Genomic DNA, 20526 nt, shown 5'->3' on the forward strand with positions numbered 1-20526 from the left:
TAAGTATCAAATGTATAAAAACTTACCTATAATTTAATCATTAACGTTAATGAGTAAATGTGCATCCCTTAAAACGCGTAAGCGCTACTTATAAATAAATAGACATTTACGATTATTATGGGAAACCTTAACCTAAGCTAAATACGTAGCGAAATGTACAATAACAAAAGAAGTTTCCAGTTTCAGTGATAAACGGCTATCATATCTTCCATGTAATCCATCATACGACATCGCATCAGTCGATTATGTTTGATATGGCACGATTCCAAATATTACAAAATCCGATGATCACTGAAATGTTATCATAAATTTAAATGAAAAACAAAACAAAAGTATTATATTCAATAAAGCCTATGATAATAATAATAATATAGTATAGTAAGCTAATTGTATTATTATTGATGACACAGCAATCATTATTAAAGTCTTAACAATAATTAATTGGAAAGTGTTGTTAATATTGAAAATTGATACAGAAAATAACCTAATACGTCATCTTTACCCAGATCCATAACACGATTGAGTCGAGTGCGATTTTGGTGGGAGAAATAAACAAAAATGCATAAATCTACGAAAATATTGTATAACACTTAAGTTAAATAGTTAAAAATTTTGCTAAAATAAAACGTAACTAATAAACTAAATTGAACTAAATAACACATCGAATTGCCCTATCACATAGGGTTATAGTATCTCAGTATCACTGAAATTAAGAAGATAATAATTTAAACCGAAATACTTTTGTCCTTCTGAAGGAATATTTACCAAATTCGAGAATAAACCGAAAAATTTAAAATGCATTTTCTGGTGTCAATTTACTGCTTAATAACATTATTACTTTAGATAAAAAAAAACAACATCTCTCCATTTTAAACAACAAAGTACAGAATAAAATTAAAATAAAATCAATAGTAATAATTCTAAACCGATACATAAAATTAGCTTCAATAGTACCAACTTAATTTAACAAAAATTATTCCTAGTGCCTCGGGACGAGGTCTCGATAATAGTCCAAGAGTCATCACACTAATTCATCACTTTATGCGATTTGATTGAGATAGTCAATGAAATCGTTTGAGAATAACTGCATCGAGGGCTCTGCAACGGGAGCACGGCGAGGAACGTTGCAGCCGATCGGTGGTCGTTCCACCGGTTTCGGTTTGAGAGTAGCGAGGTATCTATCGGCAAGTGACTCGCCGAAGCTCATCGCGAGGGTTTCTGGGGTCAAACCGAGTAAGGACAGGGACTCTGTGATACTGGCGATGGTCGGCAAGAGGAACTTAGTTTCTTCTGTTTCAGGTGCTGTCCGGGATGCCATGCTTGTGTTGACGACGGGGCGGAGAGCCGGAGGGGAGGCGCGGCGCGGAGGCGAGGGCGCGAGTCCCCAAGAGTCCGGGGAGGTGCCGGGGGAGCGGCCCGGCACCGCCGACTGTTATGGCCACTGCTGGAACAGCGGGTACACCCGCTTGGTGAAGCAGTAAGTGAGCGGCTTGACGAAGTGCGTGTCGTGGACGCGGCAGTGAGGGCACGTCACCGGGTGCGAGTAGTCGGAGTAGTTCAGACGCTGGTGGGGATGTAGCAGGGTCTTGTAACAGCTGTTGCACTAGTAAAAAAAACACATTTTATTAGTCTTATGCTGGTAAGTTCTTATCTTAATTGGCTTCTTGAATTAGGGACTTGATGGAGGAGTAATCATTTACTATCAAGTGAGCCTGTATTGAAACAAATTACAAAAAGATCGTTTCGGCACCTTGCAAATTTAAAAAAATACAAAAAGGTAATAATACCCTCACGTATGTATGCAATAATATTTTACAATTTATCTTAGCGCCGAAATTATAGTTATAAATCAGTGTATTAGTTACGACATGCAATAAATTACAAAGTTTGGGGTAGGACTTTTAGACAAAATGCTCGTAGCGCAAAAAAAAGTACAATAACAAGAGTCTTTTATTTACCTTCAATCGATCAGAACAGCAGGGCGTTGCCATAAAGATGTCATAAGAATACATGGTGCCCAGGACCAAGGATGAGCCATCCCACTTCTGACCGCAGAACCGACAACGTATGGTGCGCTCCGGCTCGCTGCGCTCCAGGCAACCCATGCAGACACAAGTCAGGAATTGTGTTCTGCTATCAACCACAACCTAAAATAATAAAAACATATCACATCCAAATGTATTTATACAATTACAAATAGTGTTGATTTTTACTATGAGAAGTGTCGAGACCAGCAAGACGTTCACATGATGTTTATCATACGCCCTGTGGATTACAACGAAGTGCCCACTCAGGATGCTTGATCGAACAATTTTGTGTGGCATTACAATTGCCCTCGTCACTGAGACATATGATAGTCTCATTTGCCCAGTAATTTCACTAGCTACGGCGTCCTTCAAATCGAAACACAATAATGATTGCACACTATCTTGGCAGAAAAATCTGGTAAAAATACAATACACTACTTCAACATGAGGGTAGATTACATTTAATATCTAAGCTTAAATAATCCGGATAAGAATTGTCTTGAGAAGCACGAATTTAAGATAGCGATTTTCAGTATTATTTTTGCAAGAGTCTAAGGAATGAAGGGGGAAGACTAATTCAAACATCAAACAAACACATAAGTATCCATACATCTTGTAATTTGCTGAATAAACATTACGGGAAGTTTTCCGAAATTGCAAGATGTTATTTTGTCAACTTGAACAAAGTCTGCAATGACTTGAAGATAAATTCGAAACGTGTTTTGTTTCATATACATTTAATTAACGCGAATGTTATTGACGAAAGGGGATAAATGTTCCATGTTTAAGCAATAATTATAAATTTATTTACAGTTGCTCCTCTTTGCAATTTACATGTATTAATGACGAAAAAACGTGAAAGTCGCAGTTATTACACAATTTTGGATTAATAAACGTGTAATATTAAATCATCAAAATTGTTATTATATTTTTAACCGACTTCAAAAAAGGAGTAGGTTCTCAATTCGTCGGTATGTTCTTATTTTTTTGTGTTTGTTACCACAAACCTTTCGACTGAATGAACCGATTTTTATAATTCTTTTTTATTTGAAAGCTGTTTGCTTCCCGTTTGGTCCCATTGTAATTTGGTCCAGATTACAAAAATAATAATAACTGTAACTGGAATTAGATAATTTAATTATATTGTATAAAAATACGCAATTATTTTTATACTTTTTAGTGCATATTATATCTATTGTTCTGGAATAGTGTTTTTGAAGTCGGTTGGTTTTTTTGTTATATTATTATTTTATATTTATTAGTGACTCGCGTGTCTCCTGCCCGTGCATACACGCTTGGTGAACAAACCTCATTTTCAATGAAATGAAAATGATTAAAACTGAATAGTTTTTAATCCAGACCACCAAGAATCAAATACTCGACGATTTTAAGCTTTCCTCATCAAGACCTTTCTACGATATACTATGGAGATCTGACCTATTGTGGTTACTGAGGAATAAAATTTCCAATCCTGTGTTTGTCCTTTATACATATATATATAGATGAATCTAAGTGATTACTTTGGGATAAAGTGCACTCCACTGTTCGCTTTTCAAGGAGCTCTCTTCCACGTACTACAATGCTGTGGAAAGAGCTTCCTTGTGCGGTGTTTCCGGGACGATACGACATGGCTATCTTCAAAAAAAGCGCATACACCATCCTTAAAGTCCAGCAGCGCTCCTTTGAATCCTCTGGTGTTTGAAGAGCCTGTGGGCGGCGGTGATCACTTAACACCAGGTGACCCGTACGCTCATTTGTCCTCATTTTTCCATAAAAAAAAAGTTATCAATCGTCAAATCAGATCATGGACGTTAACTTTCAACCCATAGTTGTAGTTGTTGCAATTTTAGTACCAATACATAATAGTGACGAGATTTGTCCATAAGGTATCGTAAAAAAATCTTGCTTGTATAGTTACCTCAACAGCACTGCTTGTGTGTTGACGTGGACTGAGAAAGAAGGTGCCATCCACCAGAGGATACCGGTCGAAGACGTGCAGGGTCTCCTCGCATATAGCACATGACACTCGCGGCTTGTGTTGCCCGGCCAGTGTCGACAAGATGAACAGCCTTGTGTCATCGTTGCCATGGTTACCCTCATCTTCGATCTACAACAAAATAATATGATAAATGATGACAAAGATATACAGTCACAGTTTAACATGAGCCCACAGAGTAAACTAGTACTAAATCTAAAATCTAAATTCGACCACTCGTTGTCATAGACCGAGATACACTGCGGTGTTAAATAATATAATTAAATTAATTATGTGTAAGTTTCTTTTTATTTCTTTAATTATTTGACTGCTCTCTTTCTTCTTTCTTGAAGATGGTAAAAGAGTCGTTGAAATTATGAATGAAAGTTGATTTTTCTGAGTGATCAACTTTTTAATGTAGAATAATTGTTCTGAAGTGTTTAATTTTTTAAGTAGTATAAATTGTCATTTTTGTGTATGATAGCGCAATAAATGAATATTGTATTTAAGCATATAAATTCTAGTACTTTTATAATGATAAATAAAGCGATTAGTGCAAAATTATTCCCTAACCATTCCAAAATATTCAAAAATGCACAACGTTGATCTAAAAGTTTTCATTTCTACCGGCACTCACGTAGTGCAGCCCGTATTTTTTGACATAGGATGGAAATTTACGTAGAAAAATTGAACTTTACTCACTTGAATATTCATAATATTAGCAGAGATAATGGCTTTAAAATTTAACCAAAAAAAAAACAAAGTTTAACCTGACCGTTTGTTTTTATAAATATATTTCTTAGTCCTTCCATCGGACACTGCGTTATTTGTATGCTGCATACATTGTGTATGTAATAAAATAAAAATGTAAAACAGGTCTCCGCACTAAGTCTACGTAAGCTATTATGTGGTACGGCCATAACCACTCAACGCGTTATAAACTCATCGGAAAACGCTCGCAATTTCAATATTTCATATTCCTACATTTGCATATTACGATTAATGCATCCACCCACGACACTTACGAACTCTCCCTTCGTAATAACCCAAGTAAATGACTGCATAACGTTGAATAATGAAAGACTGAAAGGCAATTACGCTGAATTCGGAGCCGAAGTCAAACAAAGCATCGAGCGGTAGAGATCGATTCTGGAGCACAATTCGTTCGCGTACGAGTAATTTGTGAACGCGAATAATAATGAAAGTTTAACGAGTTACTGCCGTGCTCAAAACTTAATTAAACATATTAGGGGCCTGTATTTAAACACTCCTAAAAGATTCTCATTTACATCCGCATGATTACGTTTCTATTGAACAACACGATGGCAGCATTTGTGTTGATGTAATTCAGAAATCGGGATATTATGAGGATAATGTGCATTCCAACATGTTCTATGTTTAACATTCCTATTAATAGAACGACGTCGTCACACCAGGAACACATAAAACGTCCCAGCTAGTGCAATGACCTACGCAAACTCATGATTTGCTGAAGCGAACAGTTTGCCAAGAGATGAAGGGGCAATACCATCCGGAATAGCAAGTAGTGCGGTAATTTCCAAATTGTGATATTTTATTGAGTCTATGTTCATTCAAAGTTGATGCGAAGCTTGTGTAGCAATCAGGAATGCGTTGCCACCAGTCTACGAATGATATATTGCAATTCCATGCAAACGGCTGCACCGGACGTTTGTGATTGATATGTCTAAACGCGCACGTCGATTGAAGTAACAATAAATTGATATGCACCAGCTTGCCTTAACAAATTAAATCCTTATATCATATTTTAAACTATGATCCTTTCAATCAATTCAAAATAAATAAAGTTTTCTACAAATTTTAACGATACTGAAATAAAAAAAGTACCACAGAGAAAGATAACGAAAAATATACATAGGCACAAAATACATGGGATGATGATATCTGTGTGGTAGAAGTGTGTTATATAGCTCACGATTATATGATATATATTCTCACGAGCTTAACTTTTAACGAACGTATGGTAAATTCAGTAATTTAAAAGAAATATATATATAGTGACGATTTAGAACCGCTTAGTGTAAGCCTTTTTGAGTAAAGTTAAATTGACTTTGACTTTGAAAAAAGGCTGGAATACCATATACCTATTACAGCCTAGTGTATATATTTTATGAAAAAAAAATCACTAGAGAAAATTATAAAGTTATATGACAATTTCTACCTTCATAATATGTTAAAATAGGCAAACCTACACAATGTCTGCAAATATACAGTAAATTAATTAAAAGGGTGAAATAAAGTCGCTTAAGTCTAATGAGTGACAATTAAATTGTTAAGTGTCGTGTTGAGAAAAGTTTAGTAAGGTTGCAGATAACGAGCGACGAACCCTCGACCGGCCGCAAACTTGCGCAATTTACTGCCGAGATACAATTGAAAATTGAAGACCAATTTGAGACTGTTTAGTTACTAAGTCGAGCACGCTTTATCTCGCGATCTTCGGTGGTCGCATTTTCAACAGTCTTCAAGCTCATGCGTATTCCGCGCGGTCGCGTAACGCGATTATTCACCGACCGCTCGGCCGGTAGAATATACTTACTTGCAAAATTTACTGCAATCACTCAAGTGAAGATTGTAGGCCAATTTAACTAAACTAGTTTCACCGTTTATATAAGCCGAGCTTTATCTCACAATCGTCACAATTTAGTCAGTCTTCAAGCTGACGTAGATTCCGCGCAGACGCGTAACGCGACTATTCGCCGAGCGCTCGCCTGATACCATACTTGCGCAATTTACTGCCGAGACTAAATTGAAGATTGAAGGAAACTTTAAGACTGTTTAGTTACTAAGTCGAGCACGACTTATCTCGTAATCGTCACAATTTAATCAGACTTCAAGCTGATGCAGATTCCGCGCAGAAGAGTAACACGACAATTCGCCGAGGCTCGGCCGGTAGCATACTTGCGCAATTTACTGCCGACCACATATGAAGATTGAAGACCAATTTAAGACTGTTTATATACTAAGCAGAGCACGTTTATCTCACAACCGTCACAATATAAAAAATCTTCAAGCTGAGGTGTTTCCGCATAAAGATTTAGTTATTGTTAGCACGACCATTTTATTGGAAATGGTCAATATATCAAAGGGTCAATTAAAGGGTCAATATATCAAAACTACTTAGGACGTAGTGCAATTCTGTTATGATAAACAATATTACATTTAAATTTCAAAAAGTGCAAGAAATAAATTTAATTTTCAGGAATTTGGGAAATTATGCTCGAATTAGATTTACTTTGGTAACCACTCGTATAACAAAAGGGTTAAAATTATTAGGCTCAAATGGGTGTTACCTTCCCTAATACTAATGAGCCCTACTATTATACCACTAAACGGTCACGAGGCCTTTTCTAAATTACGGATCGCTTCAGGAGTGACATCATTCATGTTTCAGGTAAATTACCATTTGCAGTATTTTATACTTTTATTTTATTGAATATCTTGTTACTCTCAGGATTTATATCTGAACTGGGTCATCATTTTAGAATCCTTTCATAATTATATTATATTTTATTATAACAATTACATTTAATTTAAACCATAATTACGGAGAAGTGTACCAAAAATTCAGGCAGCATATATACCGCGTTACCTAGGCTGATCTGTAGACCGAAATAGCTGCCAGCGCTTTGGTTTTCTATAGCCATATTGAAGCGCGTAGATAGTTCTCTGGAGCCAAGTGTCTCGACACCAAACGGCACAAAGATGTAAGACTCACTAAGACCAAGACATTTGCGACGGTTGCTGATTCGGCAGTAGAAGCAGCACCGACTGTAACTTGGGCATGAGAAGGAACCAGAGTATTGACGACTCGTCCCACAAATGTACCGTTCCCCGTGTCCAAGCATTTTTTACAGGCACACTTCCCCGTAATGATAGCTTTAATTTAACGTTATGATAGTATTGTAAATATATTTGTAAGATTTGTTTTGTTTGAATTAAAATCATCAATAATATATTAGAATTTGTTCTTTGATTAATTAATACTATCATCATTCTCATTAAGATTAATTGTCATTATAAAAGTAGGTTTACCCGAAAGTTAGAGAAAAGGTACATAAGTTTAATGTGCCAACGTAAAATGAAAATGTGGATAATGTGGATCCCAAGACGGTCTTCAGCAATGGTAAGTTGACGATGCGAGTTGCGTTCAAACAAAGGCGTCAAGTACTCACTTGTGAGAGGAAATGAGTGGAGAACAGTGCTCCAAGTAACATCAACACTGTGTTGGTTCAACTTGTGCGGCAACTCAACGTTGTTGGTCTTGTGTAACTTTGCGGTAACTTTTCACAATAAATTTAAATGTTATTTGCCCAAGAACGTCAAATGTCATCGTTTCAGCCGGAATACGTCCACTGCTGGACAAAAGGCCTCCCCTATAGATCTCCACGATGATCGGTCCTGCGCTGCTAACCTAACCTATTCTGGCGATCTTGACTAGATCTACGGTCCATCTTGTAAACGCCTATCAACACTGCGTCTTCCAGTACGTGGTTGCCATTCGAGAACTTTACTGTCCAAACGGCCATCTGTCCGTCTATGTGCCCTGCCTACTGCTCATTCAGTTTCGCAATCATCTGAGCTACCGATCTTCTCATTTCCGATTCAATCGCGCAGGGAAACTAGGTCTAAATGTTTCCCCCTTAAATAAATAAAATGGCTTTTATACTGTTCGAATACAGTATAGTAATTATCTGTAATAATGAGTCACAATTCACATACCTACCATTTTGTTTTTGAGGACAAACAGCTTCCGAGTAATTCACCACAAGTCCGATCCAGCGCTATTCAATGTTTTCTGTACCGAGGACTCATTTAAAAAGGAACTTTTAATATTACGTCTCTATTCGTCGGGTTACCATAATAAATCCGGTCCTCGCCTTATTTTTAATTAGGCAAATGAAACTTTTCTATTATATTTTGCTGTCGTCTGCATGCGGCGACTGAGCGTTGAAATAATAATTAAATATGTTTTAGAAATCTCTTTCATTTCGTTAGAATTTAACTAACTAACTTTATAAGTTACACGTTAGCAATTAAAATAGTGATAATAGAGCTCAATTAATTGTCGATAAATAAACACACTTCGTCTATTACATAGTGTTGCTTAAGATTTGGTATAAATTTTTTACTGCGGTTTGTCGAATCTGGCAAAATGCCGTTGAATTTTCTATGAACAATACAATATTTACGTTTTATTTATATATTTGTGTAGTGACAAACAATCGAAAAGCAATTTTTAGCAGCGCATTTGAAACAATAAGTCCCTCGGGATGGTATTTGCGATGTTCGATACATTTATCCTGACGGCCGTGTTCAGTTCATATTTGCTCTTGTCTGAGTGCAACATATTAATGCTCTTTACAGAAAATGCATTCAGCGTTAGCACAATTCAATTGTTTTGGTAAATATGTGAACTTTCGTCTCGCAGTTACGCTTAAATATATGATTCATCCTGTGATTTGCAGACAGTAAAATATATTACTAATAATGCAGTACTTTTGTTAAAATAAACAAGCAAAATTTGAGAGGGAAGAACATTCCTAACAGATACAGCAAGATAGAAAAGTTAATCAAATCTACTTTTACTGTAACCGATTTTGATTGACTGATCGTAAGCAGTCAACCGCACTTGGCTTGAGCTTCATAGTACTTTGAATATATCAGCTAGTTGAAGTACACACTGTATAATCAAAATGGTCCCGCGTTATCCGGCTGTCAGGTCTATACGGTAGTATATTCTAAGTCTATGGTTATTATAAATAGTATAGCTGTTGCTCTTATATGATTGTTGTATCAGAAGTAAACTGTCAAAGTATAAACTAATAAACATTACTAAACGACCAGACGATTCTGAGCTCTGGAGTCAAGGAACGTCTCGTTATTCGCTAAGATTTATAGCCTAAACACATGCTCGGATTTGGTTCGGTCGAACCATCGGACGCCGTCCGTTGATCCGGCCATACCAAAATCCGATCATGTGTTTAACCTAATATAGGTAGGTAACATACGAAATATTTGATATTAAACGAAATACGCGAAATATTTGATATAAAGAAATACGTGAAATAATATGTTGTCGCGGATGCGTATCGTAATACAGATATTTTCTCGCGTGAATTAGTATCACCTGAAACGTCCCGAACATTCCACTTTTCGCGCGTCGCAAATTCCGCCCATATTTTCGTATGTAACAACGGGTTTTAATTTATCAAGACTTTCGCGTTTCATATTCAAGTAAAATTTTAATGAAAATTCGCAACATAATACCAGCCTTAAAGAGACGGAATCTTGACGATTTATTGCTTGAGAAACATATGCACGTCGAGTGAAATAACGCGTAGAATGTAAAGTACTGTATATTTACAGTGAAAACGAGTAGATATTTATAATTTCAATAAGTGTGAAATGTTTTCACGCGCCAATTGCCTCTGAGACAATTTGAAATGATTTGTTTTTGATAAATTTTCTACTCGAAGTATTTTAAATAATTAAATTATTAATCTCAATTTATTTTTTAAAACTAATTTTGAATAATATACTAATCAAATAAAAATACTATGTCAACAATGCACATTATACTAACATATACACATTGATATTTCCCTTAAATCCATTCAATTGCACTTATAAGATATACACAGCACTAATGTTGCAAAATACGGCAGTTGTATAACAACAGATATACTGCTATAAGCATTAATGTTACGCGAACTCACGAGATTTCACCCATCCAAACAGTGTCTTAATTCTTCATATTAAGTATATTTTTTTTTTATTATTTTTTTCCATCTTCGCACGACACGCCACAAGTTAGGATATCATCCCCACCATCTGGATGTGTGGCGGTGCTCCACAGTGCGGTTTTCAAGGAGCTTTCTTCCTCGTACTACGAAGCTGTGGAATGTGCTTCCTTGTGCGGTGTTTCCGGGACGATACGACATGGGTACCTCCAAACGTGCGTGTACACCTTCCTTAAAGACCGGCAACGCTCCTGTGATTCCTCTGGTGTTGCAAGAGAATGTGGGCGGCGGTGATCACTTAACATCAGGTGACCCGTACGCTCGTTTGTCCTCCTATTTCATAAAAAAAAATATCGCGTGCTCCAGTTATGAGCATATCGGTGACGCGAACCCATAAGATTCTCCCCTACCAAAAAGTGCCCAACGCGGCTAATATTCGATGGTATGTCGCATTGTCCATTGCACAAAATTATTATTATTATTAGTCCGGACCATACAATTATTTACAATTAGTTACAATTATTTCACACAGACTTTTGGGTTCAATCAAGGCACTATATTGCAATGGGGAGGGCGTATAATTTACTATCAAATGAACGATTTTGTCGTCTCGTCACTTTGCCAAGTAATCCCTTGTCCAATTACGACCTGAACAAATAAAACATATGTAGGTCAAGGAATTACTCATAAGTAATGAGTAAATACATTGTTCAGTAAATAATACAGTTATTTGTAGTAAGTACATACTAAAATAAATACAACATTATATATATATATATATTGGACGGTACTACAGCACTTTGCACAATGAAATCGGTGTAAATGTAAATCAGCTTTAATTTATTTTATATTCAGTTTGATGGTGATATTCAATCTTAAGGCGACACTAAATGCCAGCGACCTTGAGCGATATGAGTTCACGGCCGGCCCGCAAACTATGTAACAAAGCCAATATTTTCAAAATTCTTGGGGTGGAAAACAGTTTATATGCTTACAATCCTCGTTATTCATTACTAATCTGAATAAATGAACCAACACAAAAAAGTGCAAGCTATAAGAATAACTTTTCTGAGAGATGTACCAAAAAAATGCGTCACGCCATGCCAAAAAACTTGTTTAACTTCAAAGAAAAGTGGTAGTTCAAAAAGGCTCGGCAGTGTTAACTATAACCAACAGCAAGCATTAGCAACCTACAAATAAGACTTAAGGATATGTGTAACAGGATTAAATAGTGTTCACAAAACTTGTCTAAAAACACCATGTTTGCGTGTTTTCTGCTTACTCTTCGCCTTAAACTACTCAAGTTAACTTAAAGTTATACTTCTTTTGTCGTGTTAGAGAAAATTAACGTTGTATTTGTACGATGCGCACGCACACCGATATTTTAATCGATAACCTGAAGATAGTTTGTCAACTAGTAAATTTCTATCATACTTAAGCTACCATAAGTCTCTCAGTAACTCATAAAAAAGGCATAAAAGGCATTTATTTTCTCAAAATTGATTCCATTAGAATTCATTTTTCTTTCATTATGATGCTAAGTTATTAATTCAGATAAAAATATTTTTATTCAAAATAGGATGTGACATCACTTATTGAAAGTCAAAAAACTACCACCTATTTTAAAATGAATGCCTCAGACCTGAGAAGAATGGGCGCAACAAACTCAGCGGGCTTTTTTTTTCTCATCGAATTAATATGTTTACAAAGTAACATTGTACAGTTAAACTTAATATTTAATAGCCTGAGGTTGGTCACTCCATTCCCAAACTGTGGTATCATTAAGAAAGTCATTTATGTTATAGCAACCTTTACCACACAAACGTTTTTTAACAATTCTTTTGAATAACGTAATACTTTTTGTTTTGAACATTTTCTGGGATCTCGTTGTAAAAGCATATACATCGCCCCACTAAAGAAAGACTTACTAACTCGACTTAGCCGAGTAGTAGACATCATCAGTTTATGTCTGTTCCTAAATAAACGCGAAGTAAAGTTATTCCAAATCTAAAACTTTATCATTATCTTACCTTTGGCAATACAGAATTACATGACAGGGAGAAGTAATTTTAAAGATTATAAATTTTTAAGAATTTTTTTTAACGCTAAATAGTATTTCACTCTTGCGTGCGTACACATACACTGTTTTTATATTTATTTTAGTTTATAATAAACGCAAAAAAAACTACGGGTTTCCTAAAAATATTTCACTCACCAAGAAAATATTAATTAATATTCTATATTATCGCTTAGTAACATGGGCACTTTTATAACAAAAGTAATTTAATAAAAACTAATAGCTATTGTTGGTTATCAAGACTTAGCTATTAAAAAAGGGTAGGGCGTTACATTTAGTTACGTCTAATATTATTGATATTTTAAACCTCCGATATATCATTACTCATTATACAATGTATGACGGGACGAAGCCCATCCGTCATTTTCGTTTAAGTCTTGTGGCGGCGACATGGGACGGGTCGTTCCCTAAAATATGGTCGAGGAGGCGATGGCTGGCCCATGCGTCATGCTCGTGAACGGGCGCTACTTGTGGTGGCAGGATAATCCTGTTACCAGAAATTGCTTAATGTTCTCAAAATTAAAAATATTTTGAATTGTATTCTATTCACTTTTTTGACTTACTCGTATAAGTCATGTACTATTTGACGTTTGAGTATTTTGTTGCATCACTTTACATTATATTGTAATTGAAATAAAGTGTGAATGTTGATTTAAAAAGAGTGGCAATGCCTTTCTTGCCACTTCTTCTCATTTAAGTTGTACGAAGTGGAAGGTAAATGTATAAAGGAAAGAAAACTTTTGACATTCATAAGAGTCATTTCCTTGAGCTACATGAATACAGAGATTTTAATTTGACTTGATTTGAAAGTACTGTGTTTGCTGGTTCTATAAAGGATCGCCTGACAAGATTTTTGTAGTTAGAATAATTAATGTGGTTATACCACGTGCGTTTAACAGCTGAGTAAACCATATGATTATTCATGCCTTACATAATTTATACGTCTAGATAGAGTCTCCTGCTGTTGGACAACCGATAAAAACAGGCCAGGTTTAATACTTTAGTGTGCATGACATGCTACGTCTTACACTCGCGATTTGACACTGTGTTAGTGTGCGTGCATTGCTCAAAATAGAGGTTAACAGTCAACTATAATTTTTTCGACGTTTTCATGTCTGTCATAGTTTATCTAGATACGTCTAGAGACGTATTAATACTCGCGATACGTCAGTTACTTTAAATTAATGTGCGTGAGTTGCTGAAAATAGTGGCTAACGGTTTCCCGCTATTTGTTTGTCTGTCACAGTCTATCTAGATATGAATTATCTAAGATTTATGTATTGTTGACTATTATTTTAATCGGTAATACAGGCAGCAACATTATTTTAATAATAATGTTTTTTTTAATAAAATTAGAAAAATTAAATATCCCTTTGTAAATTTCAATATTTAATGAAGAAATGGGTTAACAGCTAAATCACAGAGACCAATTATTCCATTTAGATAAATAATAAGAGTGTAAAATATTTCGATTAAATGCTTATAAAAATAGCGAGCACTCAGGTTCAATTTCTTTGATTTCTTCGTCTCAGTATCTCCTGCGAGACTAATCTAATCCCGAGAGCTGAGTAAACAATGGATCGCTCCCGTTATAGTGAATTAATTGCTTCGATATCAAACTTGATCTTGCTCTGGCGAATATCTAGGAGCTGCGAGGATAATTAAATGTACGGTCTGCATCAAATTTCAGTAAGTTAATATTTAATCTATAGACAAATACTGACTATTTTGGTTGTAAGGCGTACACAGGTTTTGCATGAGAGCTTTCAATGAGCTTCAATTAAGGTTTATTATACATATCGGAGTATAATATGATTCAAGATGGACGAAAAGAGTTACGGAATGGATACCATGGGAAGGCTGTAGACCGCAGTTTCTCAACATTATTTAGCTCACCGCCCACTTTGAGAATATGTTTTTTTCTAGGGTATTTTCGTGTATTTTTTTGCCTTTTTAGACTATATTTTTTAATCTACCCACGCTCCATCTGCGCCATCTCAATGCCCCCTAATTTTCTCTGGGTCTTCTACTGCCCCCCCCCGAAAGTCTCAAACGCCCACAAGGGGGCTTTATCGGCCACGTTGAGAACCTATGCTGTAGACAAAGAGGGACACAAAAGAGAAGATTGAGTGATGTTTTTACTCAAACAGTTGGACCGGACTGGATAAGAAGATCCAGAGATAGAGAGTATTGGAATGGTTTAGCCGCCAGCCTTAGCCGTAGAGGCAACTACTACTTAATTTATTTCAAATCAAATCAAATCAAATCAAAATAACTTTATTCATGTAGGTCACGGAAATGACACTTATGAATGCCAAAAAAATATTTTCTTATTGAATCTACCGCTACTTCGTAAAGGATTGAGCCAATGAGAAGAAGTAGCAAGAAACTCATTGCCACTCTTTTATATCAAGATTTACAAATCATTTCAATTACAATATAATATGTAAAATGATACAACAAACATATTTAGTATAGTTAATTTAATTTTAAGTGAATTTTTTGTAAAAAATGGAAAGTAGTAGAAATAAAGGCTTTTTTATTTTTATACAAATCGGAGTTTATCAGTGTCTGTTACAATGCTTCGAAATATAGTATGTACGGCAGTCGAAAGTTTTGTCGAATGTCAGCAATTTTGAAATATACTTGTTTAAGTGTTTTTAGAGCAGTGACGAGAAGAGTTTAGAGAGTGAGAAAAGCAGATCGGTGTTAAAGTCCTCTCAAACACGGAGAAGCATAAAAAGTTTTGGATAAACAACACAATCGTAAACATTACATCTAGGTACCTAATTAGCCAATATAAGCAGGAATTGCTATTGTCGTCATGCAAGTTTTAAGGTAGCTACAGATTTGAGAGATGTCATCGACGTAAAATACTTTCTGTGCTAATTAGTATGAAAATGGCATCTGCATATTCCTGGTGTCTTATTCGCGCGCATGCACCCAATTAGAAAGTAGGAATAGATTACCGGAGTGTGCGTAAACAGATTTATCAATGTGTTATAAACCCAACGCAGCTTAACTGAGTACCATGACTTAATAACTACTACACTACGTGATACTTCAATTACTATCAGTACTAAATACTCTTTAGTCTGTGCCTCTCAGAATTCCTAAAAAGCCCTAAATTCTGACATTAGTGTAATTTAGCTTTATAATTTATAACTATTTCCTAATTTCTTTTTAATTTTGCCTATTTCGTGTATGTGTATCAATATTTGATTCCAAATAAGTAAATATGCAAAATTTAAGAAAACCGGACCGCAAAATAAACTTGGTTAAAACTAATCTAATTCTGAATAATGGTATTTATATTCGTTTTATTTATCAAGACTTAGACTAAAGAAGTACATTCTTACAAACATAAAAAAACAATATGTTGATGAGAATTAAATGCCAAGACTTAATTGAAGTTAACAACATAATAATTCTAAATAAATGTTTCGTACCACTTATATAATTAGTATTGATTGTAACATTGTAACAAACTTCACTGAATAATGCATTTATTATTGACTGAGTTTAATACAAAAATAACTGATTACATTATCATGACAAATGGACCGTTTGCAACTTCTCATGATAACCTCTGCAATCACCTCTTGATAATATTCGCAGTTGATATAAAACTGGTGGTTAAAATGGAAATTTATTATTATTACAGTAGAACTAGTGTGAGGGTTCGATCCTATATTGCATATTTTGCAAAATGAATGTGAGGAATGCTTATTGGAGGAATAAATTGTAATATACACGAAACATTGTATAATTCGCATTTCACATCGACTCGGAGACGAAGTAAAGTTATGGGCGGTGGTGATAATCTATTTTTTTCTATGACAGTAAGAGACTAGCAGGACATTCAGCTAAAGGCAGTTGATACGCTCTGCCCATTACAATGCAGTGCCGCTCAGGATTCATGAAAAACCCAAAAAATCTGAGCGTCTCTACAATTGCGCTCGTCACCTTGAGACATAATGTTAAGTCTCCTTTTCCTAGTAATTTCACTAGCTACGTTGCGCTTCAGACTGAAACATAATAATGCTTACACATAACTGCTTCACGGCAGAAAAAGGCGTCGTAGTGGTACCCATAATCTAGCCGCCATCCTGTGCAAAGAAGCCTCCCACTGGTAAATGCTCTAAGTCGCCTCGGAAACCTCTGGTAATATTACTCTTTATTCCATGCGAGCAAACACTAAATTTTAGTGTTTCAAATTTGGTGACCTTAGTGGACTTTCAATCGAGGGGATAGGAAGGTATAGAAATCTCAACTTTAACAAAAACACTCGATATGTTTTATCATATATTTTGCATGATAAATACTTTCACTGATAAGAGAAATAGTGTGGCTTAAGATAAAGTGATGTATACATTCCTCGTTATATAACTGTTGTAATAACAAAGATATCATTATACAAAACATAAAAATAAACTGATTACGCAAATATACTGATAAAGCGAACACTGTGGGGCATTTGAAGAATCGAGTCAATTGATCTTATGAGTCGAGTGTGTTGGTATCTTTAAACGTTTTAATTTTATTTTATACTAGCTGACCCGACAGACGTTGTTCTGTATATAATAAATAAAATAATGTTTTTATATGAATTTGTCAATAATATATCATAACATCAAAAATTACTTCGTAAAATATGCGCCCTGCTGTCGTAATGAAATTGTTTCACAGCAAAACTGTCAACCGTGCGTCAATAAATTCTCTCATAGAAATTATGTATGGATCTTAAAAGGAAAAACAAATTTGTTGTTTTTATTTTATTTAGCAGCATTTTCCTATTTATTTATCTTTTAAACCTTTTCTGAACTTTCACAAATAATTCAAGACCGAAATTAGCCAAATCGGTCCAGCCGTTCTCGAGTTTTAGCGAGACTAACGAACAGCAATTCATTTTTATGTATATAGATATACGAAGTAAGCTACACAAATTGTACTCGCCAAACTAACATTTGATGGCGAGATAACTGAAAATGACAAATGAAAACGCACACTTAGGAAAATATATATTGTATATTAATATATAATATGTTATTCATATTAACCTACTCACACATGTACAGTAAAACAAATAAATAAAAATGCGGCAATGTATGAATATAGCAGTCGAAGGTGGCATGGTGTAATTTTTGGCATGTTCCATATTTCGGCTTTGTTTTTATGTGCTTAGAACGTCATTAACTTCAGTCGAAATCTTTTAGTAGTTTTGTTGCAAGATTGTTATAAATATTTTGTAAAATATAAATACCAATTTACCAGTGGGAGGCTCTTTTGCGCAGGATGCCGGCTAGATTATGGGTACCACAACTGCCATGAAGCAGTAATGTGTAAGCATTATTGTGTTTTGGTCTGAAGGGCTAAGCTAGTGAAATTACTGGGCAAATGAGACTTATTATCTTATGTCTCAAGATGATGAGCGCAACTGTAGTGTCGCTCAGAATTTTTGGGGTTTTTTCAAGAATCCTGAGCGGCACTGCATTGTTATGGGCAAGACCTATTAAATACCATCAGCTAAACGTGCTGAACGTATCATCCCTCATTTTCATTGAAAAAATAAAGTCGTTGATTTAAAAGAGCGGCATATTCAAAGTAATTAAAACATTATATTTGATTTGATAAATTACAACGGTGCGTACCGACGTAAAATAACAGTGACATTGACACACCTAACCGTTTCTATAAACAGAGTTGTTTACAAAAACATGTTCTGTTCCTTCTTTAACTGTTCGAGAATATTCAAGACTTATTGTTCCTTATTCCAATAGAAGCACCCTTCGGTTCATTCTATACTAATGTGATATTGGTGATTATTTGTACTTTGTAAAGAGTGAATACTGACTGCTACGCGTAATAAATTATTTTCGGAGTTATACTCCTGTTTTCCGAAACCTGACGTAACAATATTCTACCAACGACTTTGAACTACATAGAAGATAGAAACGAGCCCCAATTGAGCTTTGCTATATTTACAGTAGAAATTATTTCATCCAGAAATAATGAGAACTAAAGCAAATCACCAGCCAAGGCTTCATTGCACGGCCGACTGGTCCCTTCATCCTAATGTCTGAAAGTGACCATATTTGAAACTCCGTTCAGTGCAGTTTGGGTTCAATCAATAATCCTGTACGGCACTGCAATTTAGTGGACAGGACTTCAATTATCATCAGATGGTGAACGTGTTGTTCGTATCGTCACCTTTTCTCATAAAATAAACCTTATAAGGCAAACACAGCACGATATCAATCTATTAATAGAACGCATTTTTAAATGAAATAAACCCACGACACATTAGCGGAAAGTTTTATCAAAGTTATTGAGTGCATAATGTAAACAGCTGCGTAGCCGACGATAACGATGTTTCTATATCAGCTGAACAAATATCGGAACGTCTAAACTATTTTAAGTAAAATTGTACAAGTACGAAAATATATTTTATAACAACTGAATCGTGAAGTGTGGATTGAACGGGTCGTCAGGCTACTCGTACATTTGTTTTGTTTATTGATCATCATCATGATCATCATATCAGCTGGAAGACGTCCACTGGCCTCCAGCACAACTCCACCAAAGATCTCTACGACTATCGGTCCTTCGCTGCCCAAATCCAACGTATTCCGGCGATCTTGACCAGATCGTCGGTATATCTTGTGGAGGGCTAACCAAAACAACGTCTTCCGGGACGTAGTCACCATTCGAGGAGCTTACTGCACCAACGGCCACTGTCCGTCGAACTATGTGCCGTGCCCACTGCCACTTCAGTTTCGCAATCTTTTGGGCTATGTCGGTGACTTTGGTTCTCCTACGGATCTCCTCATTAAAAAACATTATATTTTTTTAAGGTAAACTTCTTCAGGTGCGTTGAGCACTTTTTGGGTGAATAAAATATATGGTAGATTTTTTTTATAGCCATACAGCATTCGATTGAGGCTTTTCAACTTAGCAAATTTATCCTACGCCCAATATATAGCTCAAGATATAAGTATTAATTAACCTCCAGATCCACAGTGCCAAAAAGCGTGATAGTGAGGATAATGGCCTCTTGAAGGCAGCAACTAATCTTGCGTAATGTTACGTGTGCAGTACAACAACATGGCATACAGCGTATATATCATATTGTAATTCAGCGTAGCGTAAACTAAACTTTTTCGTTAAGGTTTTCTTATGGAAAAAGGAGCGTTGCCGGCTTAAGGAAGGTGTAAGTGCTTTTTAAGCAAGCTCATTCCACAGCTTTGTAGTACGTGGAAGAAAGCTCCTTGAAAACCGCACTTTGAAGAACCGCCACACATCCAGATGGTGGTGATGATATCCTAATTTGTGGCGTGTCGTGTGAAGGTGGAATTCGGCGGCAGGAATCAGGTGAAAGGTGGTTTAAGAAAATAGTACGTTTGTGAGTCATTTTTTTTAATATCGCAAATTAAGGTCAAGTGTGAAATAATTTGCTGCTACATAAACAACCTGTTTACCTTTAATTTAATCCTTCTAATTCTTTAGGTAATTATATATATATAAAAGTAATATGGCCTATATACTCTGTGTATTGGGCTGAACTGCTGGCGAATGTCATCTTTCAAAGTGTGTTTGAAGTTGTCACTGTGTACGTCACTGTCGGTGACGTGATTGAAGTTAGTCCATCAGTAGAGCGCTCATTGAGAA

The 20526-nt window shown here is 35.6% G+C and overlaps 1 protein-coding gene across 1 annotated transcript in view; it reads right to left on the reverse strand.

The window, feature by feature from the left end:
• Nucleotides 1-1296: 1296 nt before the first annotated feature.
• LOC126965520 (headcase protein) overlaps nucleotides 1297-20526 on the reverse strand; it is a 75572-nt gene continuing 56342 nt past the window's right edge. Inside the window, exons 3-5 of the mRNA XM_050809183.1 lie at nucleotides 3946-4134; nucleotides 1959-2147; nucleotides 1297-1603 (exon numbers count right to left, since the gene is read on the reverse strand). Of these exons, the coding sequence (XP_050665140.1) occupies nucleotides 1433-1603; nucleotides 1959-2147; nucleotides 3946-4134 (549 nt within the window). The 3' untranslated portion in view covers nucleotides 1297-1432. The remainder of the gene's footprint in view (nucleotides 1604-1958; nucleotides 2148-3945; nucleotides 4135-20526) is intronic.

This window comes from Leptidea sinapis, chromosome 7, assembly GCF_905404315.1.
Source record: "Leptidea sinapis chromosome 7, ilLepSina1.1, whole genome shotgun sequence".
Classification (NCBI taxonomy): Eukaryota; Metazoa; Arthropoda; class Insecta; order Lepidoptera; family Pieridae; genus Leptidea; species Leptidea sinapis.